This window comes from Excalfactoria chinensis, chromosome 6, assembly GCF_039878825.1.
Source record: "Excalfactoria chinensis isolate bCotChi1 chromosome 6, bCotChi1.hap2, whole genome shotgun sequence".
Classification (NCBI taxonomy): domain Eukaryota; kingdom Metazoa; phylum Chordata; class Aves; order Galliformes; family Phasianidae; genus Excalfactoria; species Excalfactoria chinensis.
In genome coordinates, this window is record NC_092830.1 from 26,035,700 (window position 1) to 26,057,239 (window position 21,540).

General features: G+C 52.8%; 1 protein-coding gene and 1 long non-coding RNA gene across 2 annotated transcripts; both read right to left on the reverse strand.

The window, feature by feature from the left end:
• Positions 1 to 6,464: 6,464 nt before the first annotated feature.
• On the reverse strand, positions 6,465 to 9,161 carry LOC140253713 (uncharacterized). Its single transcript, XR_011903963.1, has 4 exons — positions 9,051 to 9,161; positions 7,520 to 7,550; positions 6,621 to 6,695; positions 6,465 to 6,527 (listed from the first exon to the last, which is right to left on the reverse strand). It is a non-coding gene; the product is annotated as an uncharacterized lncRNA (long non-coding RNA).
• A 5,204-nt stretch (positions 9,162 to 14,365) lies between these two features.
• Positions 14,366 to 20,295, reverse strand: TLX1 (T cell leukemia homeobox 1). Its single transcript, XM_072340545.1, has 3 exons — positions 19,289 to 20,295; positions 17,536 to 17,737; positions 14,366 to 14,634 (listed from the first exon to the last, which is right to left on the reverse strand). Exons 1-3 carry the CDS (start codon positions 19,755 to 19,757, stop codon positions 14,412 to 14,414), a joined length of 894 nt encoding a protein of 297 aa, XP_072196646.1. The 5' UTR covers positions 19,758 to 20,295; the 3' UTR covers positions 14,366 to 14,411.
• Between the last annotated feature and the right edge of the window lie 1,245 nt (positions 20,296 to 21,540).

Genomic DNA, 21,540 nt, shown 5'->3' on the forward strand with positions numbered 1-21,540 from the left:
GCACCGCTGCTGGGGGGGAGGTCGGTGCCCCCCAACCAGCTCCCGGCCACCCGCACCCCGTCCCCCCCGTCGGGAGGAGGGGGAGCTCCCGCTTATAGCTCGTGCTCGGCGAAATTAGTGATGTATCACGTTAATTACCAGTGTGATCTTCAAATGGTTGCAGGCCCAAGGAAAATTAATGGAAATCCAAATTCTAATTATGTGGCTGGTGTTAAAGAGTTGAACTAAATACCCGGGAAGGGAAATTGGATGATAATGTGGAAATATGCCGCGTTTTCTGGTTATTGCATCACGAAACCTTAGGAATGCATCAGCAGAGACACCGCCGGGAGATGATCTTCGGGGAGACCACAGGGGGTTTGGGGGGTACCTGGGATAATAACGAAAAGAGGGAAATATTCCGGAACCCGCTCACTGTGCGCCCCGTTGTGTCCCCGGGGAGGGCCTATCCCTGCCCCCAAACCCGGAGCTTCTTCCTCCCCGGGCGCTGCACTCTTAGCAGACGGGGAAACTGAGGCACGGGTGCGCTGTGTCTCCTGGGCTCTTCCCTCCCCCCCCCCCCCCCCCCCTTCCCTCAATCGCCCGGCAATCACAAGCGGAGGGCTAATTAATTATCACAATTAAGCTTTCGGGTCCCGGAGCTGAAACCTATGGGGAGGGGGGTGCGGGGAAAAGCGGGGTGGGGAGACCCAGGGCGGCGGTGCACATCGCGTCCCACCCACGCGTGTCCCCGGGGGGGAGAGAAGACACAGCCACCTGCCCGCGGGGTTAACCCTTTGCTCGCCGACCGCCTCGGGGTCCCGGCTTTCAGCTCTAAGATCTCCGCCTCATCCATCACCGAGTTAAAAAAAAAAAAGAAAGAAAATCGACGGGGGAAAAGCAATACAGACAAACACATCAAGACTCGAGAGTGGCGACCCTTGGAAAAGCCGAGGTCCAACCAGATATGAATCATTTTTCTTTGCATACTTTAAAGGAATTACTCGTGATATGCACGGCTGTCACTGCAAACTACATTTATGGATTTGCAAGTCATTTCCATAAATCAGCTGCATTGGATCCATCAGAAGAGCAGAGCCCGGCGTCGGTGCGAAGATGATGGAGCTCTCTTTGAACGTATAATGAAGTGTTCCAAGGGCTGCAGTTATTTTTCTGCTTGTTAAGGATTTTCTTTATTTTTTTTTTTAAGGGGGAGGGGGCCCTTTTCGGATTTGATTTTAAATTAAAACGTCGCCAAGAGATGTTTTATTGGTGATCACCCTTATGATAAATTTATGCTTCAATAATTGCTTTTCATGGGGTATCGATTTCCTCCAGCAAAAGCCCTCCTTCTGAACCTGTCTCCCATCTCCTGAACGTGGCAGCACTCCCCCCCTCACTGCAGTGGGGTTGAAGTGGGGGGGGGTGGGGTGAAGTTCACATCCGAGCCCACGGCTGCCAGTGGGGAAAGGTCTGTCCCCAGGCTGCTGCTCTGCAGCTCCCATAGGATTACAAGGGGTCTGAAGCGGTGGCATTCAATTTGCCATCTCACCACCACCACCCTGAGCCCATAGGGACTCACAGACACAGAGGATCCCTGGTGAGCTCAGGGCATGGAGCACTGCTGAGGCCTAAACACAGCCCTACACATATCACAGGTGCTCCTTCCATTAAAGTAAGTAAGTAAACAAATATTACAACAATAAAAACATGATTATTACACCCAGGCTGGAGTCTGACAAGGTTTTGAACTCATCCAAATAAATCTCTGCTCATCTGACCCTTCCCTACAAAGCCAAAATGCCTCTATGCTCCCTCTCACCCCATTTATTACAGAGAGAATGTTCCTTTGGGCAGGAGGCTCACCCTGTGCTCAATGGACAGAGCAGAAGGCCAGGAGCACAGCTGCCCATGCCAGCTCCCTGGGAGGGCCCTCTCACAGGGCTTCCCTCTTTGCCCTGGCAGCAGGCCATGGTGCTCCTCTCCCACTTATTTTCTGCTCTCTTTCCTCAGAGCAGGGACACAGTATTTGGTAGAAAAGGGGTATAACAGTGAGGCTACCTGGTCTCCAAGCACAGAAGTCACAGTCATGCTCAGGAGCTGTACTTGCTCACATGTTGGAGCTCACAGCTGTGGACACACAGGCAGGTGCATCGTCATGCCCACAACATGATTTTCAGCATAAAAAAAAGGAAATTGAGAGTGTGCAGATCACACTCTACTCCTCCAACCCTACCCAAGCTTTTGAGCAGAAGTAGTGGTGGGGTTCCCATCACTTGTGGGAAACCACAGTATGAATACCTCTGCCCCAAACATGGGCTCTCCTCTAGTTCCCAGGTTTGCCACAGTGCTAATTAATTTGGCTGCTAATTTACCTGGCTTACCAGCATCCCTCCCATCCGAGCCCACATCCCGAGGGAAAACAATCCCTCCGGGACAGAATCCCGAGGGCTGCACCCGAACCGACCGGAGACTGCGGGGTGGGGGGGTGGTTCGAGCTCAGCTCGGCCTTTCCCTGCGCTCAGCCCTGCCCGGCTCTCAAAGCTTGGGCGAGGGGGACCTCTGCAGGCTGCGGGTCCTGCAGCTCCCTGCCTGCATCGCACGGTGGGATGGAGCAGGGAGGGTTTCCTCCTGAAAGTTTGTTATTATTATTAAGGAAAGTAATTTTATAAAGCTAAAAAGCAGAGGGTGTTGGCAAAATATCCCCTTCTGGGATCTTCCCGGCCCACTAGCATGAGCGGCAATACAAAGCCAGCATCACACTGCCTGTAATCAGCTGCTATTTCTTGTTCCTTGAAAATGCATTGTTTTATGATCCACTGCTGCTTCTCCCAAATAATCCCATTTGTTCCTCTCTTAATTCAACCACATCCCTCAATCGCCTGATACTAATAGCTTTCATTTGTCTCACTTCCTTCTCTCTTTCTTTGCCCTGAAGGAGGAATCAGCTGCAATGCCCATGACCAAGGCTACAAAACAGCTCCTGCCTTCAGTCTTCATGTCCTGCCCATCCCAGAGTGCAGAAACCACTGCCCAGAGTGAAGGGAATTTGCCTCTCACCTTGCTGAGACCCTCTTTCAATGGGTTTTGGCAAGCGTACTTCATTCCTCCACCAATGGCATCCCCAAAGACAGGCATGAGAGACCAGCAGCACTCCCCAAAAGTCCTCAATATCCCCATGCTCATGTCACTGCAATGAGACCAGGGGTCTCTATTCAAATAGTCTCCTACAAGGTGGAGGTCCCGTGCTGCACTTTGGCAAAGGGACACCCAGGACCTTGTTTTTTTGAGCCTTGATTGCCACCCAAGTCAGGAATCTCCCTTCAAAGGAACGCTGCTCAAAGAATCCATTTCTTAGATGGAGATCCAGAAGGCAAACAGCTGATGTCAGCCCTAAAGACAGAGGAGTGTAGCCTTTACACCCCATCTCCTTCCCCATCTACAATGAGGAAAATGCTTGCTGTCCCAGCAACCTCCCATTGCATTTGGTACTATAAGCCTAAAAGCAACCAGCCCTAGCTGAGAGGATGAGCAGGGAGCTTTGAAAGTCTCTTGTCCTTTTTCTTAAAGCTAAGGAGCTGCCTGGCCCAAGCAAGGCAAGGGGAGAAAGGTTTCTATGAATGAGAGACAAAAAACATCTGTCAGGAACAGATTAGCAAAGACTGCCTGTGAGAGAAGCAGAGGGCAAGGCCAACCTTGCGCAGCCAGTCTGGGCTATTTGCTGGAGGAAGGCTGCAGTGACAGCAGAGAGCTGCATTAAGAGGAGAAACCCATTTTGCTGCAATGCCTGCAGCTGTTTGCAGAGCGGTGCTGCCTCCAGCCCTGACATCCCACTGCTGTCCTGTTCACCACCATCACAAGCAGCCAAAGGGGATGTTTTCCTTGCACTCACCATAGAGAGCACTGCTCTTGCTCTGTGGCCTCCTGGGAAGCGTAGTTTGGTGCCAGCATGGCTGTCATGAAGCACACAGACTGGGGTACTGGCTTAGTGAAATCCTCCTGCAGCATCATGAGGGTGGACTCAAGCACATAGGAGACACATCTGGAAATAAAGATCCAACATGTCAGGGTGCTCAGTCTATCATGCATGGGACAGCACAAGCTTGTGCTCACCTGCCTGCTGAGTCAGGGCCCAGCAGCACAGGATCTGCAGCTTTCCCAAGGGAAGGGCTTCATGGCAAGGAGAGGGGACAGAAGTTGCAACCAGCCTCGGGTGCAGAGTGTGATCCAAACTTAGCAAACCCCAGGGATCTGGAAAAGAAATAGCCAGTTTTGCACACTCCTGGGTCTGGAATACAAATATGTTCAGGTTTGGGAGCATTTATTCCCAGAGGAAAGCACTGAATTGTCTGCATTGCTCCCCATGGTTATTTATTTCCACCACCGTTTTCTTTCTTTCACACTAAGGAGATGCGAGTTGCATCCAGACTGTGCCTCCCCATTTTCCTCCTCAAAATAATAACAGTCTCATTTGCTAAAGGCACTATTAGGGTATTAAGTGAAAATGAATTAAGTTTAATTCAATTGTTATTTTAGGAGCTTTGCCTCGTCAGGGTTTTGCAAAGCTTCATTCTTCCACTCACTGGAGACTGGCTTTAACATGCTCCTGCTGTGCTGTTGCTGCAAGCCACAAACCCATCACGCTGGGAGTTTTACTTAATGCTAAGGGTTGGATTTTATTTTGCTTAATGTCAGAGCCTTCCTGCCATGCTGCTGGGGGAGAGGGGAGAGACAGAGACCGCTTATCTTAAGTCCATCACAAATTATAGAAACACGAGTGGCTGACAGGCTGCAATTGCTTCGGCACAACCCCATTTGCTCATTTACACCTCATCAGTGCCTCTGCTCCAGAGAGCTCTCCTGCAGCTGACAGGGACATGGGGCATTTACATTACCTGGGATTTGCTTACTCTTTGGATTGCCCAAGGAAGCTGAAGAACCCAGGGGCACAGCAGGGTCTGCCCTGGGGAAGCTGTGCCCCATGGGTGGGTAAGCTCCATCACCAAGGAGGAATTTGTAGGAGGGCAGTGGACCTGGACTCCCCTGGGACAGACTGCCACATCTTTGCCATGCAGACAGGCTGTTTTCTGCGTGCCCTCAACCACAGAGGCCTGTAGAAAAGAGACGTGGAGAAAATTCACATCCTAACACAACATAAAGGAGAATGTGAACCAAAAGGGTGAGAAGATGAGACTCAGATCCCCCTTAAAACCCAGCAGAACCCCATTTCAGATGAGCCATCTGTTGCCTATAGCTGTCAAAGTTGGTCCAAGCAAGCCATTGCATCTTTCTCACCTTTTCCTCCAGTTCCCACAGCAGAGGCCAAAGACAAGACCCTTCACACAGGCACCCACCCTCAGTGCTGGGACACCTTGGTGTCAACAGCAGCAAGAAGCAGCACCAGGAGCAGGGCTCCCCAGCCCCTAACCTTGCTCAGAGCCAGCGCCTAGGATTTATGGAAGGAAAGCTTGGCAGTGACCTCTGCTCTGCTCCAGCACCGAGCGCAGACTGGGATGGCATTACAGCGTGATGTACGGCCAGCGGCTCTGCCGGGCAGTCTCTTGTGAGCGATGGCTTGCGATATTTCTGGAGTTTATACCTAGCTCTCCAGCTCGACGGGCCTTCTGGATATGATTTGTGCCGTATGTAGCTCTATAAATATTGAGCTCAGAGCATTATATATGGCGACAGCCCTACAGCACTCCAGGTGATATATCCCTGCTTTTGCGGTTGTAGGCGAATAATTTTAGTTTGAGTGGTGTGGCAATGAGAACAAGGAGGAAGTAAAATAAAAGGGTAATTCATGACCAAGCAGACGGTAGAGAGAGTGTGAGACCTGGCTTATCCTTCAAAGCATTTCCCACCAACTCATTCAGGAAATTGATAGCTGGAGTCGTTCCCCAAATTAGTTACCTTATCCCAGTGTGCTGCTGTCTGCAAAACAAAGAAGTGCACCAAGCTCCTGCCCTGGATTTCTGAAGCAGAAGAGGGGAGGTGCAAAGAAAGGGCAGGGAAGGAACAGGGGCTGAGGATAGAGACCCTCCCACCAGGACAACCCCCCTGCACAGGGCTGCTGGGGCATGGAGTCCTGGGCTGTTACCAGCTGCTCCTCATTCCCCAAACCCATGCAAGATGTTAGCAGCACCACCCTGGGAACCCTTCCTTGCGGTCCACCATGAGGGTTTAGGCACAGGGGTATTCCTCTGGCTATTGCTTAAGTCACCCCAGGTGCTATTTCTTCCTTCATAAAGCCCAGAGCATTCCCTCGCTCCAGCCAGCAGATGAGCAAGGAGGGCTACCATCCCAGCACTGCTCTCTTTGGAGGGTCCTTGGGACCAATCTCGAGGGGAGATGGTTTCCTGCCATGCTCAATCCCCTGCTGTGCTCTGAGGCACTCGGGTGCCAGAGTCCACACGAGGCTGGCAGTTCACCCCCCATCTGTCTCAGAACTTTCACCTCCATCCTGGAATCAGAGTTCAGTGCTTCCCTGGAAAGGGCATCCACAGCTGTGGGTGATGAAGGCACAGCCCAGCAAATCAACACTGCTCCTTGGAGAGAGGGAGGCAGAGCCCGTGGTTAGTTGCAAAACAGGTGAGTGATGGCAAGAGAGGGAAGGACAAGGACCTAGGCTGCTTACATACCTCTCCAGCAAAACCCATTCTGCATCTGTGTTACCTTCCCGGGTGGGAGCAAGGATAGAGACTGCCCAGAGCACTCTGTGTGGTGGCGAGAAGGGCAGCATCAGTAGAGAGCATTTAAAAGGAGCTGTAGTGGTTTTCTGACTCTGTAAAGGTCAAAAGAGAGTAACAGTGCAGCTCTGCATCATTGTGATGGGGCAGGGAATGCAGCTATGTGCATCACAGCTCCTGCAGGTATAAAGGATGTGCAAAGTTAATGTGGTTTCTTCCTCCAGAAAAGATTTAAGCTATACAGGAACAAAGTGTATTTCCACTGAAAGCTGATGATCTAACCCTGAAAAGACACTGAGGGCTCAGTGAGACAAAACTATATGGGGTTAAAGCTACAGTTTTAACAAGGGGAAAGCCTCCTGGGGCTGGGGGCTCCAAGTTGTGGGTCTCTGGAAAGGAGGCAGAGCTGCCAAGCAAAGGACAGCCATGCAGCCCAAATCTCCTTGGTTTGCTACTCTGAGTGTTTCCTTGCAATGCCAGTGCTTTATGTTCTCCTACCTTCCTTCCTGCAAAAGGAAATAACAGAGCAGCTTTTGATTCTTTCCAGCTTGCCCCCCCACCTCTTTCTCATACACCAGCAAGCCATGAGTGCTCTCAGAATGCTGTTTCATGCAAGTAGCACTGCAGGTGTGGCTCTGCCTATCTGGGTTTCCCCTGCTGTGCTCAAAGAGTGCATCTCCTGAGCTTGGCACACATCCTGGTACAACTCAGCATCACTCTGCAAGCCCCCACTATTCACAAACCAGTCACAGGAAGGTAGAGCCTCCAAGGCTGACAAATTTGGCCAGAGATGGGCCAGAGGAGAAAACAGGCATTAGGTGAAGACAGCAGGCACACATCCATAGACTCACCTGGACGTGCCCACATGAACAGCTTGCTTTTCTGAAAAGAGAGCAAATAAATAGGTAAATAGAGGAGGAAAAAAAAGCTTCACAGCTGATAAATCATCCAGAAGATATTATTCCCAAATTTCAGCACGTTGTTTTAGATCACAATTTGGCCTCTGCCCTCTGGGCACCATTTCACTACTAAATGCACTGTTGAATAAATACCAAGTGATGATGGAGCGCAAATAATCCCATCTCAGAGAGAATTACTTTTCTGGCAAAAACTGGGGAATGAATGCAGCTTTAAAAAGCAATAACTGGTTAAACAGACACACACATACGAGCAGACCCCATTAAAGTCATTTGATATGAGCCAGGGAAAAGCATCTCTAAATCACATAATTATTTTAAGAGAAGACACATTTGTTTAAACTGGTTCAAATCACCTTTGGGGAGGGAGGAGGGAGAGCTTGCGTCTGCCCCATTAAGTGCTTTGATTTCCTGCAGCTCAGCCCAGACTCCTACTTTAATAGCATTAAACGTATGAATGGGATAATAAAGTACAGGTGATTTCCTTGAGCATTATTGACAAAGAAAAAAAGAAGTCATCGTTTCCTTGTTTATCTCGTTTAGCGTTTTCTGCTTTTCCTGGAAGATGTGCTCAATGCACTCAGCATCTCTGCATCCAAATCCCGACGAGTGATGCAGGGGGCGGCCCGGAGCCCCCCGCCAGCATCCAGGCAGGCTCAGCCCCTTATCCCTGAGCAGCCCCTAGGTGGAGCCCGGCACCCGCAATTGCTGCAGGACGGCCCAGCAGCAGGGGATGCTCCAGGGCTGCTTCCCCCTCCTGCACAAGGGAGAGGGCGTGGGGCTGGGGGCACCGTCCTCCGTGTCCAGTCCACCCGTGGCCTACCAGTGGGCGGCTGCAGGAGGGCTCCAGGAAGGAGAAACCGTGAGCTCAGAGCCACACAAGCCTCCTCCCTGCCACCACAGTTTGCATAGCAAGGGCTCCTCACTCCCCCCCATCCCACCAGGGCCCATTTGGGCTGCTGTTAGGGATTTCCACAGCGAGGGGAGCCAGATACTCAGTGCAGAAGCTCAGTAGTACTGCACCCTTATTTTGGCAGCACCTCCCATCCATGAGTGCTCTCAGGACTCTTTCATGCAGGTGACACTGCAGGTGTGGCTCTGCCAGGCCCGTGCTTACAGCATGCATCCCCCAGGCTTGGCACACATCCTGCTAGTGAAACCAACTGCTGCAAGTTTGCTAACGTATGGCTCCAGGGGACTCGTGTCCCACAGTCCTAAAGAGCACATTGTGTCTATGTGCCACCCAACACCTTGGGACAGGTATGTTAACCAGATTCAGACCCAGCATAATAACTGATACGTTTTCAGCATTTGTTTTCCATGCTGGGATGGAAGCTGGGTCTCTGCAGGCATCTCCAAGAGGATGAGTGTGCAAAGAGCATAGTCAGTTCAGTGAATTCACATCCCCATGCAGGGGTGCCATGTAGATACCTAGCCACAGCTTGCTGCATGTGTGCTCACTTACCTCAACCACAGTTCACATCCAACACACTCAGCATCCCAGGCCTGGATTCACACTGCTGATCACCAGCACCATGAACACAGTGCTCTTCACCTAAATCCCAAAGAGGAGGAGTCCAGCAGCCCTGCGTTGTCCAGGAGCCACACACAGGCTGGGGACAGCAAGCATCAAGCCCCGAACAACATCCCTGCCCAAGCTCTTCCTCTTGCTGATAAATGAAAGCACCTGGGAAGCAGAGCTCTCTCTTCATTCTCCTGTATTGCACCCATTGCGAGGCTTTCCAACTGTAGTTTAAAAAAAGAAAAGTATATATTGACTGATTTTCTTTAATCACTCATTTGTTATTTTTAGGCGACTGCTGCCTAGGAGACAGGCAGCTAACCACAGCTTCTCACATTCTTTGCAGGAAAGGAGAAAATGCGTTTTCTCAAGCCTCTCTTGTTCCCGCTCAAAAATCAGACCCGAGACACCTCACCTCCATTGCAGAAGTTGGTTTTTGCTCCTGAAGCACAAGCACGATTTCAGCTGGAAGCTCAGCTGGTGATGAGGGAGCACACAGATTGATGCTGCCCAGTGTGGAAAGATGAAGCCAGACATTGCTTCCCTGCCTCAGAAAAGCCAACTTCATTTCTGCCTTTGGGGAAAAAAAAAAAAAACAACTTTTTGAATATATCATTATGTTTTACATATATTTACAGACTTCATTTAAAACAAAATGCTTCTGAGCAAAGGAGAGGAATGAGGGCAAAGAACCTGCATCCTGACATTGGGTGAGCACTGACATACAGTGATAAAGTTTCCTACTGTAACTAAGGCCAAAAATAACAACAAACATGATAATCAAATCAGAGCCCCAGCTAGTTTCATAAGGAAAAGATCTACAGAAACAGAGGCAATCCGGATGGTCTGACCCCAGCAGAAGCTTGCTGCGATCATCTATGACTTCACACATTTCTTTACTTAATATCTGCCAAAAAGCATTTAGAAAAGGACTCCAGATTTTCCTCACAAATGGAGATCTTTTCATTCATGAAGTTTCAAAATGGGCTCCTCTAATAAATCCAATCCTTGTTTCACAAGGAGCTTTTCAAAGAAGAAACGGCAAATCATCAGCGTTGCACAAAGAAATCAGCATCACTCAACAGGTATTTTTCTGGCAGAAAACAAAACAAGAAATAATTTAAGAGGTTCCAGCTGTCCTAAGACACCAGACAGGGTTTGCTTTGCCATGCAACCCACCCAGCTTTCAGCAGAACAGCTCTTGCACTCCCAGCACCCTCAGAACCTGAGCTACCCACGGTGGGGGCTCTGCTCTCAGCAGCCCCTGTTCCCACCCAACAGCACTCATTTAAGCCTTGTAGGCTAATTACGAGCATATCCAAACAATAGCAGCAGGAAGAACCACCAGTTGCTGACTAGGAAGGTTAAAACAAAATATATATTAAAAATAAAAAATACAGCACTTTAAGAGCCCTAGTAGAGGTGGGGGGGAGGAGGGGAATGATCCTATATATATCTGCTGGTAGAAGCAGATCCTCCCTTCATTATTAATTACAGCAAGCTGTGTCTGGGGCTAGGCACACCTGCCTGGTGATCCTCCCACAAATGCCAGCTGCAAGTGACCCTGAGCTGTCAGACAGCCACCAAACACCCTGCAGATAGGACAGCACAGCCCTAGAGAAGCTACATGCATCCCTACAGCCTGCTTGCAGGGATGCTGATGGAGCCTGCTCAGCTCTGTAGAAACACACACTGATCCTTTGACCCCCAACCCAGGGCTCCAGCAACACCCCCAGCCCTGGTGGAGCCAAGGCAGTCATCCCTCGTTTGGATGACCCTAGTGCCCAGCTGATTGGCTGGATAGGGACCATGCTGCTAGGTGGGGGCCAGGATTTTAGTTGAGTACCAGGCCACTTGATAGAAGCAGGATTATTGATGGGGGCCAAGCCTTTCAGTGGGGACCATGCTGCTCAGTGGGGACCAGGCCTCCCAGTGCAGACCAGGCTTCTCTCTCCCCTGTGCCCATGAAGCTCGCTGAGCTGGGACTGAGCCCAGATGACCGCAGCCCATCCAGCTGTACTTCGTCTCCTCCAGCTCCGCACAGATGTTCGGTGTTCCTTTCACTGCTGTGCTCCCCACCCCCCGCTCTGCCCCAACTCCAAATTTTGCCTTCGAAAGCTCAGCACATCCATAGCCAAACTAGAGCAACCCGTTGCTTTTGGTCACGTTTCATGCCAATTTTTCTCCTCCAGCCAGAGTTCTCTGGCTGGCTCTGTATTTCCTCAAGGCAGTTGGACAGACACTGAAAAACCAACTTGCACTAACTCCAGTTTCACATTTGGGATTTGCTACACTGTGAGATAAGCGGAAGGAGGAAATGACTTTCAGTGCTTCTCAGTGCAGTCGTGTTCCTGTTCCCAAACTGGTACAGCACCAAAAGCTGAGCCGTCAGCGTGGTGAGCACAGCCCCAGGATGTGACCACAAAACATACAGCTGTATGTCACCATTTTGCATCGTTGCTTATGGATTTAATTCCATCGTCTTTCAGGTGAATGTTATTGTCTGGGCACAGACCGTCGTGTTTGCATAGCAAAATCCTCCCACCACAAATCTAATATTAAAAATGAATCCAGGAAAAAACACTTTAACAGAAACCCATTCCAGCAGCAATTGTAAGAGCAGACAAGTATTCTTCTGTCTCTAATGGTACGTACGCTGTCACTTCCTAGCAAGATTCTCTTTTTTGCCTTTTGGTCTTTTTTAAAACAGGAAAGATTGATAAGAAAAGGAGGAAGTGCACAGTCTCTAGCAGAAGGTGTAACTAAATATTGCGTCTGAGCACACGCCCTCCAATGTGCATTATCATACATTCAGCTTTGCTGGGAAGCATTTTGGAATACAAAACAAGTCATGTGGATATTATAAAATGGCTGTCTTGGAATTAGATTTTAAGATATTGATGTGTCACGATAATAAAATAGAAAACACTTTTAATATCAATGGTGAGCGGTGTGATCCCTTTCATATTTATTTTGCTGCTGTTGGTTTCTTTTTGCTGCAGGGAAACCTTGGAAAGGAGAATGTGAGCCCCCCCATCCCCGGGGCAGCAAATCTTCCTGGAGGTGAAGCCCAAAGCACAGCCATCCCACTTGGGCACCTACTGAACAAGGATCCTGTCTGGCACCAGCAGACCTCTCCATGCATCAAACAGAATTGAAACAAAAGGCTCCTGTCACATTTATCTGGGAGAAACAAACAAACAAACTACCATGACTTGTTTTATTCTGTTTCTTTGTAAGCAGGTATCTTTTCAAGGTATCCCCCCAGATCTGTGCTCTGCATTCTCCTGTGCTTTCTCTCTTATTTTTCCCCTCTTCTTTTGGCTTTCTTTCTTTCCACCTCTGTAGATGTTTCTCTCTGTGCTCATTTTTGTGTTGGACTGCAGGATGGGAAAACCCTGAAAGACCACAAGTACTGAATCTGATCCTGCAGTGCTTGGTCTGGGGAAAACAAAACCAGACCCCAGTAAATGGCTTATTTGTACTCCCTCTTCCCAACCTGCCAGAGCTGCGCTGCCCAGCCCAGGACCCAGCCCTGATCTGCGTGGTGGCATTTCTTGGGCCAGGAGCTGGGGGCAGCAGGGTCACAACCCCCACACAGCCCCAGCACTGAGGGAAGGGCCGGGCTGGAGCCAAGGCCGCAGCCCTGAGGGTCTCCCTTGGGGGAAGCAGGGTAGAACTTTCCCACCCATAGGGTTTTCCTCCTCCTGCGCAGGGTGATGGGGTGATGAGGGTGATGTCCCAGAACAAGGCTGAGCACGGATGGAACACAGTGATTCCCCATCAGGGAATAATTCCCCACGCTGCTGCTGGAGGTTTCCTATCCTTCAGCCCTGCTTTCTGCACAGTCCCACTGCTAACAGCCGGCCCCAGTGCTGCCTGTGCCACTCGGGGAAATTCCCCACCCGCTCTGAAGGCAGAGCTCCCGGTTCCTGCAATTAACACAGGTGCCACATGCACAGCCAGAGCCTACAAACAGCTCTGGGACGGGGAGCCAAACCCACCCAGAGCTTCTGAACCCAGCAGAATCAAGCAAAGCCGAACGGAGAAAGCACTAACTCTATTTTCATCTTAAGCAGCCCAGCCTCCCGCACAGCTCCGATCCACATCTCCTTTCAGGGATCTAATAGGGAAGAGCAAAGCACTCCATGATTTATTCAGCACCCCAGAGACCTTTTCTTTTTTTTTTCTTTTTTATCTTTTATTTTTCGTTTCCACATAAATTACACAAGCACTTTATAAAATGAATACACAGAAAACACCTTATAAGTGCATAACTTAAAAAAACAAAAGAAAAAGCCTTAAAAAAATCTCACTGAAAATAGGTTTTCTGCTCGCTTGCCTGTACTAGCTGTTTAAATTGGCAGTGCTGCTTTAGATTATAAGTAACTGAAAAATATATACTGTATATATAATATCTATATATTCCCGGCGTTTGCTATAGGAAGTGCTTTGCTTAATTGTGTCTCATTCCCTCAGAACAATTAAAAGAAACAACCAAGTCGGAAGCGAAATCGATTTTCGCCCTCGCAAACCGCCTCATAAAGGGACACGGGTAAAACAACCCAGCGGGCCACGCTTTGCAAATGAAATGGAAATAACCCACAGAACGGAGCGGCAGCACCCCTGCCCAGACGGGCTCTCCTCGTTATTAAAGCCCGGGCTGATCGGCGCCGCGGCCGTGGCGGCTGGGGACAGTTTGGGCTCTTCGTGCAATTGAGAGATCACATTTACCGTCCTCAGGAGGCTGTCAGTTCCTTCGCTTCTTCCCCCCTCGCAGGAAAAAATTAATGAAATAGGGGAGGAGACGCAGCTAGGTGAGATCTGCTGGGAGGCCAAGAGACGGCTGGCTTTCTCCATTTGTTGCATCTCCAAACGTCTCCAGCGCCAAGGGCCCAGCGCGGTGCCTGGCTGCGCAAACGCGCTTCCCAGGGAGCCGCATCCTTTTGTTCCAATCAATCCAAAGTGCGTACCTATAGACGCACATTATATATACATATAGTCCTATGGGGTGCCCAGAGCCCTGCAGAACCCAGAGGAAGTTCCCCCAGCCGGGTGCTCGCCTGAGGCCACGTCTGTCAGGGCTCAGCTTTGTCTGGAAGCATGTCAGGAAGTTTGAGGCCGGCACCAGAGACTTTCAGAAGAACAAAAGGGCTGGGGGGAGGCGAGCCACTTCTGCTCCGCAGCCCTGCAGGCAGGGAGAATTTGGGGGCAAATTTCCCTTCCCCATCAGTCCTCATAGAAGGATGCTCCGCAGGATGAACGTGTGCCCGGTGACAAAGGGGACACCGCAGGTGCCAGCCCTTATTCACAGGCGGAGGCGACGGTGGTGACGCTGGTGATCTTGGTGGAGTCGTCAGACCAGGGCTGGAGGTTCTGCAGGGCGAAGAGAGAGGAGTTGTGCACGCAGATGGGGTCGGCCTGGATGGGCTGGTTGATGGTTTTTTGGAAGGCTTCCTGCTGCAGCTGCATGAGAATGCGGTTCGCTTGCTGCCTCTCGGCCTCCCGCTCCTCTGCTGTCTGCCTCCTAGGAGAAAGACAGCCGTCAGTGGGTTGTGGAGTTGGAATGGGGAGGAAAAGAGGGGTTGGGGCTGGTGACACAGCCCTGACCCCATCCCACAAACCACTGCTATGTCCCGTGCACTGGGGGCTATAGATAGCTTCTTTTACACAAGGAAAAATCTCTCCCTTGGGCTAAGAAGTGAAAGGCTCCACTTTATTTCTGGCCCTGGGAGAAATCCACACAGAAATCAAAGCATCCAAAGGAGCAAAGAGGGGACTTCAAAGTGCAATTCCCTGCAGTGCTGCAGCAGGGACCAAGGGGACACCTCGGATGGGTGCCCGGTCCCTGGCAGAGGGAGAGATGGGCAGCATCCCACCCCCTCCCACACTCAAACCTGCCATCTCTTCCCCTGGGCTGCAGCGCTGAGACTGAAGCAAGGAGATGCTCGCAGTAAACAGGACAAAAAACACACCTTGCAAGCAGCAAAACGTAGCCTAAACTCTAGAAACACAGAGCAACGAGAACAACCAAATACCAGAACACACTGACTGGGCAGGGCGGAGGAGGGAATTTTTAAGAACAGGTCAGACACGCGCCTGTCTGGAATGACAGAGGCAAAGCTGAGCTCATCCAGGGGAGGGGAGGGGGGATTAGGGGGTGGCTGGAGAAGATGCCCTGCAGGTCCAAGCCCCGGAGTGTCTGGGAGGAGGGGATAGGAGAGGAATGGCCTCAATCTGCTTAAATCCGCAAGGAAAATCCCACATCCGTACCTCAATAGCTGCAACCTGTAGTGCCCCAGCTCCCACTGGGGAGCATCCCTGGCACCCCTCCCTTGCTTACAGACAGGGGCAATGACAGCTTTTTAATTTAGCAACTCGCAGGGAACACAAATCATCTTGTCTTCTTCCTCCATAGGGATTGGAGATGGCAGCTCTGAGTGCGGTAGTGACACCCGGAGCAGGGCTGGGGACATGGGGCACTAGGCCACCAGGTGTACACAGGCAGCGTGTGGCTCACGGCTCAGTCCCTGTTCTCATCACAGTGTCAACATCTCCCTGTGTCACACATCCCAGCGACAGGGGCTCCTGTGGCACCGGGGCCGCTCAGTCTGCACTGCAATGAATTTTTAATGACTGCCTGCACAAGGAGGAGATGCTCCTGGGGGTGGGAACAGGGAGCCCCACAGCTGGGCAGCTGAAGCATGATGCCACCAGCACCTGGCTGTGCACTCACCCTTCTGCCTCAGGCTGGAATTTGCAGGTTCGGATCTGCTCGATCAGAGGAAGGAACCAAACCTTACGCCTGTGTCTCAAGCGAGCACCCAAAGCTGGGGAGGGGACCACTCAGCCACTTCATTCCCATGGATGCAAGTGAGGAAGGGGCTTCAGACACAGGAAAAGCTCTCCCCCAGCCCTTATTTATTTAAGCTCAGGCTCATGTGGATTCTCCCATATCTAATACTGTGGCTGAGGTCAGGCTGCAGCCTTTCCCTCCGACAGAACCAGTCATTCCTTTCTCTTCACCCAGCTATTTTTCTTTGTCAAGTGTATGAATAGGTTTGTATCCTCTGCTCCCCTGCCAAAGGGGATTGAACTTAGCCAACAGACGCAAGGAGTATTGACAGACGCAAGGAGAGGCAGCCAAGCCACATTTGCCTCACTTCCTTAGGAAACCAGGTTAGAAGACAGCTGACCCTGTTGTGCAGGGCTGTTCCTCCTCCTCCAGGACCTTGCTCTTAGCCAACAGAAACCCCTTCAGCCCTCAACCTCCCTGTGCTGAAGGAGCTGCTCTCCGTGGGCTCTTTATGAGTGGACTCTGCTGAGGGCTCACGCCTTGGTTCAAGCTTCCTATCCCCCATTGCTCATCCAAACCCACACAGCTCCTGGGGAAGCCCATTTCCTCCACACTGGAGAAAACGTAGAAACATCCAGGAGTGAAGCTTTAACTTGCAAAATACCCATGATCAGCTTGGTCTTCCTACGGAAGGATTCAGCCCTTTATACATGGAGTATCCAGATGGAAAAGGGGACGGAGGGAGGCATGGCCCCATTTTCCTGCCTGGAATCCTTTGCTTTGGCAGTGAGCACACATTCAGGCAGCTCACACATAGGAAAAGCAAAAGGTGCCTCCCTTCTGCACCAAGCAGCACAGCCCCCCCAGCACCCAGCTGCCCCTCACCCAATTTTGCAGCCTGTTGCTAAAGCTGACTGCCTCTCCAGGGACACCCTGGGAAACTGCAGCATGGGGTAGAGCCTGGGAGCTCCATGAGAGCCTGACCTCCTCCTCTCCTGCCCGCATGTACTGGCACATCCAGGAGGAAAAAATGCACTTTTGCAAGGAGGAGCAGTAAGCCCTGCGGGGGGCAAAATCTGAGCATATGCAGGGCTCCGTATCCCAATAGCACCAGGTGCAGGACCCAGCCCAGGCCCCCCAGTACCATACAACACAGGAGGATCCCTGAGGGTCCCACTGCCAATGCAGCACAGGAGCTGTGCAGCCGCAGTTGTGACTCCCCGGTGGGCTCCCCGCCAGGCTGGGGGTCCCGCATACTGCACCCCAGGAGCACATGCACCATGTGCCTACTAGCCTTACACACACACGCATTTTCCTGCACACCCTCCTTGTGCTCACACTGAATGCACACACACCCATGTGCATACAGCTGGCTTGCACACACGCACACATCTGCATACAAGGTCACACACGTGCACACTGTGTGCACACCCACGCATGCATGGCCTACACACAAATGCACTCACACCGTGCAGCCGTGCACACATGCCCTGTATGCACACATGTGCACCATCCACGTGCATACACCAAGAAACCTCCACACATACATACACATGCAGACCCCATAGTGCTCTCACCACCGCATCCCCCAGCCCAGGACCGGCCCCACGCTGCAGCCCTCAGCCCCCTCACCTCCACTTGGTGCGCCGGTTCTGGAACCAGGTCTTCACCTGTGCGTCCGTCATCTTGAGGGCCTTGGCCAGGGCTGCACGCTCAGCAGAGGCCAGGTACTTCTGCCGGTGGAAGCGCTTCTCCAGCTCACAGATCTGCAGGCGGGTGAAGGACGTGCGCGGCTTCTTCTTCTTGGGGGGCGTGCGGTTCTGGTAGGGGTGACCTATACGGCGTGTTACAGTGAAGGGTGAGAGGGCCACTGGGGGGGACATGGAAGGGGGGATGAGAGGCAAAGAAGCAAGCAGCGACATATCAGCACAAGGGCTCCGGCTCCCGGGCGCTGGGCTGGGGACCCCCCCACTGTGGAGCTGCGGGGCAGAGATGGGCACGGACAGAGGAACGCAGCCGGGCACCGAACTCCGACCTCGGCGGCCATAATAGGGGGGAGAGCCCGGGGCTGCAGACGGGCTGCGGGCACGGCGGGCGGGACGGGCAGCTCCTCGCCCAGCTTCGACCCGGTTTTTTGCAGCCCTTAAGGTCGAAAAATAAAAAATAAAATAAAATATAAAATATAAAATAAAATAAATAAAAAAGAAAGAAAAAAAAAGAAAAAGGAAAGAAAGAAAACCAAAACGAAACAAAACAAGCAATGGCGGGGTTGGGGCGGAGGGGCAGCACGGCGCTTTCGGAAAGAAACGAAAAAGCAGCAGTGAAGCAGCGGAGAGTGGGAGTTTGGGGACGGGGAGGGTCCCGCTGTCTGCCCTCAGCCCGACCCAGCCCGGCCCCACCGCTCCAACCCAGGAGCATCGCAGAGGACCCGGCCCGGTTCTCCTTGTCCCGTGCGATCGGGAACCGGGGCAATTTCAGTTCGGCGCTGCTATAACAGCCCTGCCCGATCGTTTTGTACCCAAAAAATAACTTCGCGCGTTGAAAACGGGATTCGCTTTTCGTTTTTGTTTCGTTTCGTTTGTTTTTCTCCAACGAAAATAATAATAATAATAATAATAATAAATCTAATAATACTAGTTGGGTAAAAGCCGCGTTGTTTGCGAGCGCTGCGGCCGGGCAGGGTCGGGGCCGCCGGGACGGGGCTAAATGCGAGCGGAGAGAAACGAAACGGGAACTTGAGCAAAAGCGGTCCCGGGGCCGCGGCCGAGAAAATTTTCCCAGTTACGAATTCGTTGGGGGTTTGGTTTGTTTTGCTTTGTTTTTTTTTTTTTTTTTTTTTTTTTTTTTCTGTTGGGTGGTTGGGTTTTTTTCCACATTATTTTCGTTGTTGGAGTTTTTTGCTTTGTTTGGAGAAACAAAAACAAGCAAACAAAACCAATCGAAAATAATAAACGAGAGCGGCTACACCTGGAAAAGGCGGCGGCTCCGGGAAGCGGCTCCAACCCCGCTCGGGACTGTGCGAAGTCCCCGTTGGTTGGGGAAGGGCTGAGCGCGGCGGGGACGCGGGGCGAGAGGAAGCCGAAGCGGCCGCACGGACCGGGACCGCCGCTCTCCGCCGGGCCGGGGCTACTGACGGTGCCTCATCGACGAAGCAACTTTGGGTGGGTGCTTGTGCGGGCGGCGGGGGCTCGAGGAGTTCTCCGCCTTTCCCCAAGAATTATAATAATAATAACGACGGCAAAACGCAGGGGAACCGGAATGCTCCCGCATTCCCATCCCTTCGCGTTCCCGGCCTGTTCCAGCCCCGACGGCCGGGCGCGGCCCGGCACCGGCTCCTGCTTGCCCAGCGAGGAGAGGAACGGGGAAGGAAGGGGTCCGGACTCACCTGTGAACCTGTCCTTTGTGTACCGCCTGTTGCTCTCCATCCAGGGAAAGGTGAGCCCCGTCAGACTGTTCATGCCGTTCACCGGCGGCACGGCGGCAGAGAGGGGCTGGTGCACGCCGCCGGCTACGGGGCGGTGGGCCGGAACGCGGATCACCCCCCCGGCCGAGCTCAAAGCGTTGCCGTTCATGCTCACCGCCATGTTCACGTTGTAGGAGCCGGGCAAGGCTCCCATACTGCACGAAGTGCCGCCGTAGGCTCCGGCCCCGCCGCCGCTCGCCCCGTAGCCGCCGGTGACCGTGTTGTAGGCGCTGCCCACGATGCAACCCAGGCCGTAATCTGCCGAGTCCTGCAGCCGCGAGTGGGACACCATGCAGCTGCCCGGCTCCGACGTGTTGAGGATCTGGTCGATGCCGAAGCTGATGGGCTCGGCTTGGCCTTGGTGCAGGTGGTGAGCCCCGAGGTGCTCCATGCCTCCGCCGTCCGTCCTCGCTCCAGCAGCGGAGCAGCGCACTGAGCCCCGGGGCCCCTCCGCTGGACCCCGACACAGCCGTGCAGACCCCAAAATGCGGCAGCAGAAGGCAGGAGCCGGGCTCTGGCAGGCACTACGCTCTCAGACCCATCGCGCCGCAGCTGCACGCCTCGGGATATCGCGACAGAGCCACGCACGACCGCTCCACGCCAGCCCCACACTCAGAGCCACGCATCGCCGGGGAGCATACAGGAGACACAGCCCAGACCCTGAGACTCTCTGACCCCAATAGCACCTCACACCCCTACCCAAGATACCATCACCGACACGCGAGGACCAGGAGCCGAAGCCCCCACCGGCAATGTGAAGCCGGAGCCCCGCGGTGCGGAGCGAGGCAGAGAGCGTGTGCGAGAGCCCCTCCGTCCTGTTCGCCCATCAATCACACTACCCAAGGCCTGCTGCTCCCAGGCCCTCACTCTCCATTGGCTGCATGCTGAAAGGAGCCGAGTGAATGACAGCGGAGAGGAGCACACGAGAAAAGGAGTTTCTTCTTCCCCGGCCCCCCCTAAAAAGAAAAAAATTCACCACCCGGCTCAGCCCTATAAAGGCAGCAATGCTGCACTGGGTGTGTGCAGGGCAGTGTGGAGATGTTGTGGTGGGAGATAGAGACTCAGGAAGACAGTATTTCCCCCCAAGAGCAACAGTGGGACCCAGTGTGGGGCAGGAGGAGGCTTTTGGTCCTGGAGTTGGTAAGGAGCGAGAACAGCAATGGCTCTGGTGGACCTCTGCGTCCCCCCTTTCTCCAGATAGGTTTTCTCAATTTCAAATCTAAGCACCTCTCAAAAGCTGAGCAGGAGGAAGTGCCCCTATTTTCAAACCCCTGAGCGGAGGCACAGGTGGAAGGTCCCCACAGATGCCCAGGCCTGGAAAGAGCTGCCCTTGGAGGAGGAAGTACAGGAGGAGGTGGTGGGAGCCCAGGCCCACCTTCCTGTGTTGTGAGGTTTTGCCATGGGGCCTCATTGCCCAAGGCACAAACAGCTTCCAGTCGCTCCCCCCATGGCGAGGGCTGCAGGGGTGCCTGCTGCTCCTGGCTGTGTCTTGCTTTGTCTCTGCCTCTGTTTTGCCTCCCTGCCCACCACTGTCACTGCCACCTCCTGCACCTGCCTGTGGGGAGATGAGTATTTTGCTCATCGTGCTGCCCCACAATCCCCCATTTCCACACTCACTTGCACAGCTGTGTTCTTGCATGTCTGTCCACCCATTAAATCCCAGCATCAGGGTGCTGTGACACCCCAACACCCTCACTGGGGGCCCTCTTATCACCACAGCCCCACAGCAAGGACACTGGGGACACTATAGGGATACAGCAGGCAGCAGCTCCTGGCAGCCCCATGCCCAGCTTGGTGCCCGGTTGGCCACCTCCCCCCCACCCCCCGCCTGCTGGGGTCAGGTTTCCCCCCTCCCCATACCTGCCTCAGTTCTTGACTTCTGAACTCTTCAGGGAACTCGCTGGCGCCAGCTCCATCAACCAAAGTCCTTGTGGTTAGGAGGAGCTGCGAAGGGAGGGAGGGAGTGAGGGCTGGGGCCAGCAGGTCCGGGGGGCTGTGCCCAAGCAGGGGCCTTCTGGTCCCCTGAGGTTGCAGCTGCCTTCATCCTTCTCCAGAGACCAGCCTGAGCCTCTTCTCCAGCCCCTTCACATTTAGGGCAGCTGGGGTTTGAGACCTCTGGAAGTCGATGGGAATTACTGATGAGTTTGGGGACGATGCCTAACCCCAGGATTTAA